General features: G+C 38.5%; 1 protein-coding gene across 1 annotated transcript in view; it reads right to left on the bottom strand.

The window, feature by feature from the left end:
• Positions 1 to 12,206: 12,206 nt before the first annotated feature.
• The window catches only part of PTPRE (protein tyrosine phosphatase receptor type E), a gene marked incomplete at both ends in the record, with an annotated part of 40,853 nt that continues 40,553 nt past the window's right edge, over positions 12,207 to 12,506 (bottom strand). Inside the window, one exon of the mRNA XM_082002564.1 lies at positions 12,207 to 12,281. Within this exon, the coding sequence (XP_081858690.1) occupies positions 12,207 to 12,281 (75 nt within the window). The remainder of the gene's footprint in view (positions 12,282 to 12,506) is intronic.

The raw sequence follows: 12,506 nt of genomic DNA, 5'->3' as shown, positions 1-12,506 counted from the left end.
TTTCATAGGATAAAACACTTGTTGAAAAAACCAACCAACAAAACACACCTTAGGGCAAATGTGACAGTACCCTTAAGAAAACACTTTACCTATACGTTACAGGAAACGGCAATCTTCCGTTTTCCTTACCCAAAGTGCCCTGTTCGCAGTTTCCACCAACTCCTACAAGCAAAAAACGCCACACCAGCTGCAGAAGCCCAAGTTTACGCCACGGCGGCGAGCACAGGTTCCGTGAGACCGCGTCTCCAAGCGGGGCGGCCACAGCCACCGGCGCGGCCGGGGCCGGTGCGTCCCGGCTCCCGCTGGCAGGACGGAGCGGCCGCCGGGAAACAGAGGGCCGCCGAAAGGAGCAGCCCGGCCCAACTCCTCCCCCCACCGCCCTGAGCCCCAAAGCCGCGTCCGCCCGGCCCGATCGCCCACCCCTCACGCCCGGGACGGCCCTTCCTCCCCACGAAGCCGCGCGCGGGCGCCCGCCGCCGTGCCCCGCAGCCCCCAGCGCGGCGGCGGCCCGGACCTTCCTACCTGCGGCGGCCCCGCTCAGGGGCCGATGCGGCGGCGCCGGCGCTGCCCGCCCCCCCCGTCCCTCCTGTCACCGCGCGGCGACGACTGAGACTTCCCGCGCGCGCCAGCATCGGCCGCGCCGGACCCTCGCACCCCCAGCGCCCCGCGGTTGTATCCCTGCGCCGCGCCGACACAGAACACGGGCGCCGTGCAGACAAGCCCCGGAACCGCCGCCACGACCCTCACCTGCTGACAGCCGCCATAGCTGAGGGGGGACACACCGAGCCCGGCCGGCTGGAACAGGCGCCCCTCGGCGGCCGGACTCTTTTAGCCTTAACTAACACCGGCTTGGCGGAAGGAGAAAAGTGTCGTTCAACTTACCAGGCGATGTTTTCGAAAAGACGCGCGACAACCCTCGATTGGTGGAAGGGTGGTCACGTGAAGGCGCGGCGAACCCAATCGGAAGCGCGGAGGCGGTTTGATTTCGAATGGAGGCGCAGGCCTGGGGCACCGCCCCGGGAGCCGTTCCCCGCCTCAGCACGGCTCCTCCCGCCCGCGCTGCCGGTTTAAAACCCTTCTCCTCCCTCAGCCCTGCCAGCGGCCTTCCGCGGGGTGAGAGACTCCCGCACCTGGGGCTGTTTCTTTCAGCGCCTCTATGAGGGAGAGGGATTCAGAGGCGACTCGGCCGAGTCCCTGATATGCACCTTTTTAGCTACTAATGTTGCTTGAGTCTTGTAAGAACTCCTCAGGTCAGTACAAAAAGGTCCAGAACCAGTTTATATCCCTTCAGCTTAATTTAGGGTTTCTAAACTAATTTAAGCATATGTATCTGCTTTCTGTACTGGTCTTTTAGTAATTAGAGTAAAATATTCTTAACCATAAAACTAAGGGGCTTTAAAGAAGAAGAAAAAAAAGTGGGAGCCAGGATGGGAGGGAGAAAGCATCAGTGAAAATCAAACTAGCATTTTAATCAGCTATTTAGTTACCTTCATTTATCTACAAAAACTGATTCCCATCTCTGCTCCCTAATAGGAATCCATTACTATGACTTGAGTTTGAGAATCTGGAAGACAAACAATCAAGAATCAAGACAAACACATTTGTGCTGCTCTCTATTTGAAGATGGAAGGGAAAAAAAACCCCACAAACCTGGCAAGTAAGTAACCAGAATTTAGTTCAGTCACACAAAGGTAGAAAGAGCTGTTCCTAGGCAAATCCAATATCACTGTCCTCATCCTTGATCAAGCTTATATTTTTTATATTGCTATGATATGTTTGTATAAACTTAAAAACTAATCTCTGATAAATGAGATAGTCTCCAGGTATTGAAAAGGAGAAGAAACCCTTATTTGAAAATAGCCAAGGAGAGGAAGGTACTGTTGTGTCTTTTGAATATAATCTCAGAGCAGAGACATTTTTCAGATTGGAAAGGCTCTTAACCACAGAGAGCCCTCTCCAGAATACACAAGATACCTCTATAAAATGCTTTTAAAAATTTGTGCAGAAAAATGCAGATTATGCTGAGACTATGGAACTTCCATCATAAAGTTCAGTTCTTCATGTAGTCTGAACATTTGCACCAGTGGTCTGAAATTACAACATACAGGCCCCAACCATGTCATTTGATTCTCTGGAGTCTCCTCTATGCGATGCACAATATTAATTTTTAAAAGCAAGCTACCTATTTTCTTTCTCATTCTTTTTAATGTCCAAGGGAGTCATGAAAGCTTTTGGACTTGTAGTAAAGAGATGGGAAGGTGCTCTTTCCACCTCTGTGAAACAGTATAGGAAAGTACTTAAAAAACAAGGGAACAGAAATTTGCCAGGCAGCACAGGAAGATTCGGGTGACTTAACACTCTTCCCCTCTCTGGTGGCCAATATTGAGGGGAACAGGGAGCAAGACTGTTCTTTGGCATCAGTTTGCTCAGACTGTCTGAAACCTCATTTTCAATCTGTGGTTCCACAAAAATCTAAGCCAAATCAACCTCTCTGTTGGAGAAGTAAATAGAAAAGAAATTTAAAATAAACACAGAAATTCTGAATAATATGGACAAAAAAAAAGGGAGAGCAATTTACTCTTACAGATTATATTTAAAATATACTCTGTATAACATACATAAGTAAGTTTGAATTTCTGATATTTTTCCCCTCTACTTCCTACCCACCAAACATTAACTGGTAACTAATACTTAAACCTGGTGGTTATCTTTTAAGATGACCACAGGAAAAACATCCTGAAGGAGCAGTGTGGGTTCCAGCTTGCACAGTATTTTTGATAAGCACCATATTATCAAAGACATATAAAGCTGAAACATTTCAATTCCCAGACTCCTTCAAAAAGCAAACCTTATTTTTACCACAATTAATTTAGAGCAATGATGGCTCAATTCCTTTCTTTCTACCAACATCATGCTTTTACAGTTCCCCCCTGGATGGCTGGGGAAACTCCAAGGGAAAACAGACACTTTGTTGAGTGATGCTTGGTATTTTTTTTATTTTTACAATACATATGCATTAGAGAGAGATGGAATGTGGTGACCTTAATTCCAAGTTAAAAGTTCTATGCATGCATGGGTGGGGGAAAGAGGTACAAAGGGAGAAAGTCCTTTTACAAGGTCTTTTGTGCTTCAAGGGATAAAATTCTACCCTTCAGATCTTTCACAAAGCAGAACTCCTTTTGATATTACTACTATTTTATTTAATTATCTAGTTTGCCTGAAACACTATTTTATGTGGTATGATCACTTTAGGGTTCTTTAGACGTGATACAGTTAGATGTAAGCAGCTTTTAAAATGTTATTTTTTTCCTCTGAATTAAAGTTACTCTGAAGTCTAGTCCATAAGCTTTGGTGGGGTTTTAATTTTGTTCAGCATATTAAGTCATGACCTTATTGTCATACCTTCAGCTTGTCATGATAGCTCTTTGCTACTGGACAATCCTGTATTTAGATGTAAAGCACGCAGACAAAATCAGGGTTCTAATACTGGGTATCATTGCCAATAAACTGATATTAAAGTGAGATCCTTCCTGGGGAGTCTTTACAGGTCTATTTATACCTGAACAATTTATCTAAACCAACCGGTTTATATCAGTAAAACTCTCTAAAAGCCTCATTCATTACAGTCTCTACTAGCCCACATCTGGTAAAACTGAGCTGGACAGCAAAACAGCAATTGTACTGCTATCGTTACATGGGCATTGTCATGTTGACAAGGGCTTTGGTGACATTACAAAAAAACCCCCAAATCTGCAGTATGCCAATAATTGTATATTCTGGCATGACAATGCTGTGGTTTATTAGCGCACTTACCGCACAGAAGCCTGTCACATCCTTTGTGATAAATGTCTTTGCGAACACAGCAATACTTAGAGGAAAAGGCAAATTATAATAAAGGTTTTAAGTGTGCTTTTAAATCTGTCTTCAAGAGCAGCAGTGCTCTCTTAAATAGCATATATACAAATATTTGCAAAAGTAGCTCTATAGGAGGGGAAAAAAGACATTTTCTTCAAGGTTTAAATTTTCTGTTGGGTTCATTTGTATCTGTGAACATTTAATTTACTAGGAGTACAAGCTGACAAATACATCTGCATACGTGTTGAAGTAAAACTTAACTTCCAAAAATGTGTTGAAAAGTACTTTGTTTTAAATCAGTCCTTGAATCTCCTTGCTAGTTCTTTAGACATTTTTAACTTACTCGACCGATCAACAGGTAATAGGAAAAAGCTACTTCACTGAGATCCATCAGTATGGATCTGTAAACCTTTTCAGGACATAATGATCAGGTTTATCAGTGGAAGATAGTGGCCCAATGATACAAAAAGGCCCCTAATCACTAAAGCATACTGGGGCTGGAGTCTTGAGCCAAAAGCACAAGAACAACAACAAAATAAAGAGAAGTAGAAAAATCAGCATCTTATTGCCCAAGTTTTGGTTAAAGCTTTTACTGGATTAGGGCTATACTAAGGTATATAGGTATTAGGTAAATAACAGACTAAATTCAGGCAGCAACTTTAGTATTAGTGAAAGGCCATCACCACTAACCAGCTCACATTTTTAGAAAAGTTACCATTGAATACACTCGTACTCTCTCAATGCAGCTGTAATTTGGCCAGTATATCCAGAAGACACAGCAGGCAAATGAACAGAGGCACAAGCTTCCAGAATTGCCAAAACTAAAAAAGTTCAGACAGAATTATACCTGGTAAGTGATGATTAAACTGCTAACTTCTAACAAAGAAGTGTTAATGTAGATGTGATTAGCATGAATTCAGTTGCACTGTCATCACAGGTAAGTTCTCAACTTAATTTACAAATTTTTACTGTGCACTGAAAAAATGTGTACCTCAAGCTATTCACACTATGTAAAGCAAAGTCAGAGATTAGTAAATTATTGTATGATGAATCTCTGAAAATTTAATATTTTGCAATAAGCGTCCTCTCCTAAAATGATCGTTTATTACACTGAGACACCCAAGACTGCCTGCACCCAAGATTTTTTTGAATGCATGTATTCATATGCAGAACCTAATTTTGATAAATTATTTTATGTGTGAGGAATGTGTGAGTTTATGAACAAATGGGATATGTTTTCCAAAATGGTTTCTATTGAAATTTAATAAATACTTTGAAATAATATATTTATTCTTGTTTTAAATGGTGAAAGAATACAGCGTAATGAACTACTGAGGGAAAGAAATTGCAAAAGATCAAACTTCCATATATGATGTGAAGCACTAATACCTTTAAGCAGACACTTGTGTATTTCGCAGAATTAAAGTTGATCTTGAAAACGAGCTTTCTAGCAGGTTGTTTTCACATAAAGCCTTCAAAGCCATGAGACATGACGGGAAAGCAAACTACACAATGTTGTGGTGAAATTTATCATTTTTTAAAAGTAAATTAATACTATGTAGTCCATATCTGGGACTGGGCATGTCTTTGTTCTGTGTCTGTGTAACGGACTGGCCAATTACAAAGTTACAGAGCTGGTCAGGGAATACATAAGTGTACTGCTGACCAAGCAATGTATCATGGACAACTCTGGACACTAAAACAGTGAAAACCCTCTAATCTGGGAACAAAATTCTTACTCCAGGAAATTTTGCCATTAAGTTCAACAGATCACGTTTAATCCTGAAGGTGACTGTTAGAGGGACTTTGCACTGCCCATTCAGTCCTTTAGCACATCTGCTATTTGTCTAAGGGTTAGTGATTTGTACACTTCTTTATGATGACCGGGGCAAGATTCCACCGTATCCAGTGAATCTCATCAACCTCTATGCAAGTATGCAGCACTCTAAGAAGGAAGGAGGGAGGAAAGCTATTCCATGTGCTGCTTCCTTGGAAACAGCTTGTACTTGATCCATAGGCTACCACATGGTTGCCATATAAATCTCAACTAGAAGATACTCGTATAAAATTTTGAAGCAAAATAACATAAAAGCAAAAAAAAAAATTGTATCTTTCATAGAGACTAAGACAGTATTGGTGTCTGCAAGAAGATAGGAACATAATCTTCTCTTGCAGAGAACAGGACAGAGACAGCCCTCTGGCTGCTCAATTGCGGCCTGTTGTACCGAAGCATAAAAGATGAGGCCCACAGCCTATTCTGCTGCACCCTGTCTGCTGGTATTGGATCACTGCCACCACGAACACATGGTGAGCTTCATCATCTGATACTATTGCAACTGTGCTAAATAATTACTTCTCAAGCTCTTCCAGACTGGTATAGTTTTGCTTTCTTTATGTCTACCCAACTGGCATAAAGTCACAACTTATATCTTCTGTTCAACGTTTATAAATAGTTTGAGTGTGACATTCAGGAAAACACTGGAAGGATTTCTAATGCCATGGAAAGAGGTGAAAGAAAAAAAATGATTATTTGTGAAAAGAACTTCCTTGGCAAAGTCAACTTGCTTAATAATTTACTAAATCTCCTACTCTGTGCAAAGTAGCACAGAAAATGTATAAAAGTCATTAGAAGAAAGCTCTTATTAAACTATCTAAATTACAACATAATCCTTTAATACCTAAGATGAAGAACGTTCACAGTGAAGTTCAATTGCTTGAAAAATTCTGACATGCAATGAATAATTTCTGTATTAAGGAAGGCATACCTTAGACTTGACATATATGCCCTATACAGAACAAACATATCTTTGATCTTGCTTAGTTTATATTGTTTAAATAACTTATTAAAATAAATATATTTCATGAATGGTTTACAATGAAAGTGTGTCTTTTCTAAAAGCTGAGTTTCTAAAAAGAACCATCTTCAGCATCACCAGATGTAAAATGCAAAAACCCAATAAAAAACCACAAGGTCTTTATGGTATTTCTTTGTAATGTTTAGAAGTAGGAAAAAAAGTGCACATTCTCATCAGATGTGCCGAGAAAAATTAATCGCTGGAGAAGTGCACAATGATAAAATTTAGTTCTTACATGTCATTAAATAAAATCTGTATATATAAACAACATTGCAAAACATACAACGGATACAGGAAGTGTGAAACCTATGTTATTTCTATAGACCAGTGAAGTCTTATGATTCTTCTGTTTGTTACAGATTTGTCATTAAAATGGGACATAGTAGAGAACAGAGGGCATCTGTTGTGAGAAGAACACTTCCACTCATTGGATCTTAACTACACTGTCACCTTCTCACTTCTCATTTTTACGGGACATTAGAGGCAAATATGGAAATTTAATTATCAATACAGTATCTAAACAGCCGTAAGTTAGCTGCTTTACGGAGCTGAGGACCAAGTGATTCCAAGTCCTTTCTACAACTTTGGATTTGTTGTTAATAAAAACACTATGACTGGCTGTATGTTAGCAAAGATGCTTTTTATTGTTGATCTTTAATACAGAAACAGACCAACAGATGCCCACCAAGATGAGCACAGGGAGAAAGTAATCTCATAGTTTGTAAGCCCTGTAATTAGCTTGAATAATCTAAAAGCGGTAATTCTACTATACTGCTACACAGAACCTTATTATACTAGAAATTGAGCAGATCTTTAGTAATCAATAGTTATGATTATCAATAGTTATTTAAATTACCTAATGATGAATTAATAACTGATTAATACTTGAGATTCTTCTATTTTCTGAAACCACACAAAGGCATCTGTCTGTTCTTAAAGTTAACTTTCAGTGGGCTCACAAGCTGTGCATCTTGATATGTGCTAAGAGTGTACAATCCAAGCACACAAAATGTTTTATCAGCTCATCTGGAATTATTAAAAAAAAAAAAAAAAAAAGCTCTTAAATGTAATGAAAAAGATTACTCTTAACTTGGTAGTATTTAGTGTCACAGTAAGAAACAGCAATATCTTCCTGAACACTAATTTCCTAAAGGCTCGTATCAGTGTGGTATATCCCTGTATTTAAAACTCTGCAGGCAAATTCTTGATTAGTAAATCTATCTTTTTGATGAAGCAAAGACATCTCTTTGGGATGAACATGCGTGCTCTCTTTAGAGAGCAATACTTAAGTTACTACTGGCAAACGCATTGCTACAGTTATTCCTGGGTGGTTCAATTTGTGTTGAAAGCTGCGGGATTACTAAATGCAAAGACTTAAACATTAGAGCAGTGGACAAGAAAAACATGCAAACTAAAAGTTCTTCCAAACAAGTTTGGAAAAAATCTTCAGAAAATGACCTACACTGTAAAAGGTACTTCCCAAATGTTAGGTGTCAGTGTACCAGATGAAACAGGGCTAAAGGGTCAAACGCATGAATATTGCTTCATTAAATCATACTTGAAGAATAAATCTTAGTGCTATTTAGCTTGACATTAGGATTGTAATCTTTCGGCGTAGTTACTCCCGGTTTACATGAATCTCCCCTGACGCCTGTTACAACAGTGGGCCATCCTGATTGTTTTTGGCACGAGGTCCCATTCAAAGCCTGTTGAAATCAGTGAAGGAATGGCTGTTAACTAGAGCAGGCTTTCAATTAATAATGGGCGACAGTTGAAAGTTAAGGTGCTATTTTTATCTCGGTATGATACTGTAGTGTACCACAGTACCATTAAGACATACTCAGAGAAGAACAGAAAGGTCTCGTATGCTGTGAGCAAGCTCTCTCCCTTCTCGCCAACCTTCCCATTTTCTGAAATCCCTCAGGGACCAAAACCCGCTCCTACCTCCCACTGTGTGGCCTGCAATGCAAAACGGCGCTGGGCTTGAGCACAGAGCCATCCTGCCAGGTGCTGTATGAACATGCCGGAGGAGTAACAGCTGTTGAGGTACTGCAGGCTCAGACTTTGCACCATCACACGTATAGTCATAAGGAAAACCTGCAATGGGACGAGTCATCTCAAAGCTCTATAGTGTGTACAGTTTGGGAAGACCTGGCCTTTCGATTGCTGTCATGAGTTTATCTGCACTTTACATGCACAATGCTTCAGTTCCGACAGGAATCTCAATATTACTTCCAAATAGCTGCAGGTGACGCCTGAAAAATTATTTATCTAGATAATGGATTTCAACTCCTTTAGAATACTTAATTTAAATGAACACACGGTACAGGAATGAAATTAAAAGATTTAAAGAAAGTAATACAGTTTGAGAATAAAAACGAAGCTTTGTTCTTGCATCAGAATGTATTAGATCTTGCAATTTGCATATACAAATAATTCAGCAACATTCACCGGCATTAAAAACACAGCAAGATCAAATTATAAATGTAATAAAAGAAAATAATAGTAGCTGAAACTGTATAATACAGACATATATTATAAAGATTTGACAAATTAAATACAATTTGCTTATACAGAAAAGTTTCGACAACTTTACATTAAAAATGGTACTAAGGAAATGAAAACATTTCAAAATACTGAACACAGGTGGTCAGGCTCATTTTAAAAGTTTAAAAAACTGATACATAAAAATACCCTAAAAAACACTGGTAATTACAGTATGCATTCTTCATTAAGGCCCAATTCAGCAAAGCACTTAAGGGATTGCTTCAGGAACAAAGGACCTATGGTACTTAAATGTTTTGTGGAATAGAGATGTCATAAAGCAAATGCTTAAATGCTTAGGTGAACTGGAACCTATGTTAACACGTGAAAAGACAGTCAAGTCACATAGTGACCAAAACCATATACAGATCAGAATGTACAACTTCTAATCAACTATTTGGCATTTTAAAGTAATTCCATGCAACACGGGAGAATTTTAAAGGAAAATTCTTATCTATAGATACCAAGACACAGCTCCCCAGTTACTAGGCTGCTGCAAGGAGCAGTCTATTGACTATACACAAGAACTGGAAAGCAAAGCTTTTCAAATTATAAAAAAAGTCATTATGTAGCTATATTTGTGACTTCTGCAATGTAGGTATTTCTGTTTCCTCCTAGATATCTTAATATAGTTAGCAACTAAAATCTGAGTACCCACTTAGTATTTGATGTTTCCGCTCAACTCCGTCCAGCTACCTGCTGTAACTACGACGAGCTGCCTGTGCCCTGAGGAACGATCCCCATAGTAAAGCCCGCGAGCAGGCGGAGTTCTGCCGCAGCTCCCCGCTAACATCACACCCCTCTGCCATTGAGCTCAAGGGTTTTGCTTCACGTGGCAACTCTTAACCCAAGCTTTTATTTAAGGGACCCAAAAGGCTGTCCAACAGACAAATTTTTTTTCCATTGTAGGCTAAATGTTTGGAAAGATCCAGACATTGGGATCTACTAGGACTATAAAACATGCTGCTTTGGAAAACGGTGGGAATTTGTTTGCATTATTTTTTTCTGTCATCATTTAACCTCTCTGAGTCTCCCTGTACTACAAATGATCATACTGAAAACCTCACTGTATTGGTTTCAATAGTGAATTTATTTGATGGCTTTTGAAAATTTGATAAGATTTTAGCATGCGGTAGTAATGTAAAATTACTTAGCATTCGTTTTTGTTCCTCAACTCCATCTGCAGCTCGAGTGCATCTTCTCACAGCAACTCACAACAAAGGTTTAGTCTTTAAACAATCTTTAAGTGCATAATTTGCTGTACAAATAAATACAGAAGTGCATTGATGGGAAGACAAGAAGCGGTAAATGGCAGTGTTCAGAACAGTGTGCTTAGACATTTCTAAACTGCACCTTTTCCATTCAGTATGACATGAAAGGAGAGGTATGAACACCCTCCTGTTTCCTTGCATTGTTACAGAGAATAATGTTATTCGCTATCAGAAATGAAAAATGGTCATGTAATAAAATAGTGCAACAATTGAAATGATTAGCGCAAGTTGCTTATTTTAAATAAGGCTTTTATGTTTGCATTGAAAAAACCCAACCAACTGGACAAGACAGAACTATTGCATATTAGTTATGTAATTAAAGTACATATTCGCATACTTTGTGCTCATTAATTCATAGGTGCATTTTAAAGAGTGGAAAAGATATACTTCTAAATTATTCAACATTCGGATGCCCTGTGATTTTTGGATTTTCTTACCCCCAAGCATATCCTGTTCAGGGCTATGATAAAGACTTTTAAACTTTATTTCACCAATTATATTATCAGTAGTTACTTTCATTAAAAATATATCTATATACACAATCATACACGCCTTTCAGATAAAGGAAGCATTCCTTTTTTGATTATACATACGGGAGGGTAAAAACATAGAGGAGCTTTTTGCTACAATGCTTAACGTTGCTAGCATGACACTATTAATCAAGTGTTTTTTTCAAAATTTTAGCAAATACTGTTAATTATTCTGTTGAGTCTAATCAGAGAATAAGAGTTCATCTCTTTCGCATTTTTTCTAAGTGGGAAATTATGCACGTGTATACAGAGAAGCTTTATATCCATTTCTGACAATGGCTATAGAGCTCCTTCAAGTAGACAAGTTCAGGTGCTGCAAGATATACTCTTCTGATATGTAAAATATTTTCAAAACAGTGGTAAACTGACATTACTGTTTTTCTAAATTGATTTAAGCTGGTGTAATATTTAGGAAAGAACAAAATAAATGGATTTTGAAAGCTGTATTAAATCAAAAATTCAAATCTGTTATCTATACTGATTATATCGTATTGACAGTAAGACTAAAAATAGAACTGTCATCAACGTGGAGGTTCTTAAAAACAGACCTTAAAAGCAGTTCAGTTTTTCAGTTGGACTGTACATTATTACACCCAAAGGCCCATATTCTGATACCTTTATCATTAATAGCACTTCACTCGAACTGTCTCTTTGCCTTCAACGAGACTAGTTGTGAAATAAATTACAAGTAAGCCTGAGCAGATTATCAGAACATGTCCCCAAATAAATGTCTATTTTCATAGTGAAGAAAGGTTTATGGCCAAATCATGTTTAGTTTAAACATGTGTACCACAATTCACGTTTTTTTGGTATGAAATGTAAATCACCTGGGTAAAGTTTCAAGAATTGGGAGATAACATTACTGATAAATATTTATAAGTGGAAAAATTCAAAGAAATAGACCCTTAAGAATTACTGTTCTTTAGAATAAAGATTTCTATACCATCTTATAGTGATATACTGTATATGAACATTATACTTCTCTTTAGAAGGTATTTATATTTAAGAAATAACTTTATACAGCAAATGCAACTTTTAGAGCAAACATAAGGTCATATTTACAGTAAAGTCAACAATCAAGATGACATGGAATAAATTAACAGAATATACAACTATTTATACAGACAAATTAAAAAATAAGGCAGGAATTTTCATTTGAAATTAGCATAATCAGAAAATATATCGATGAAATCTTGTACCACTCTGTAGCAGAATTCATACTGTTCCTGAAAAACAATAAAAAGGTATCAAAATGTGCTTCGGTTGCATCGTACGATTACATTGGAGAAAATCACACCTGTGCAAATCCTAGTGGTAAATGCAATGCTTTCTAACTGGGACCATTGCTTGGACCAGTAGCTGAGGACTGGTCTGTTCTGATTTTGGAAAGATTTTAAATTTAAAAATAAAATTTTAAAAATAAAAGCAATGGTGCCTTGCTCTTTTGTCAA

Source organism: Phaethon aethereus, assembly GCF_964289735.1.
Source record: "Phaethon aethereus genome assembly, chromosome: 7".
Classification (NCBI taxonomy): Eukaryota; Metazoa; Chordata; class Aves; order Phaethontiformes; family Phaethontidae; genus Phaethon; species Phaethon aethereus.
Note: the sequence above shows the minus strand (reverse complement) of the source record. Positions and strands in the feature narration are given on the sequence as shown.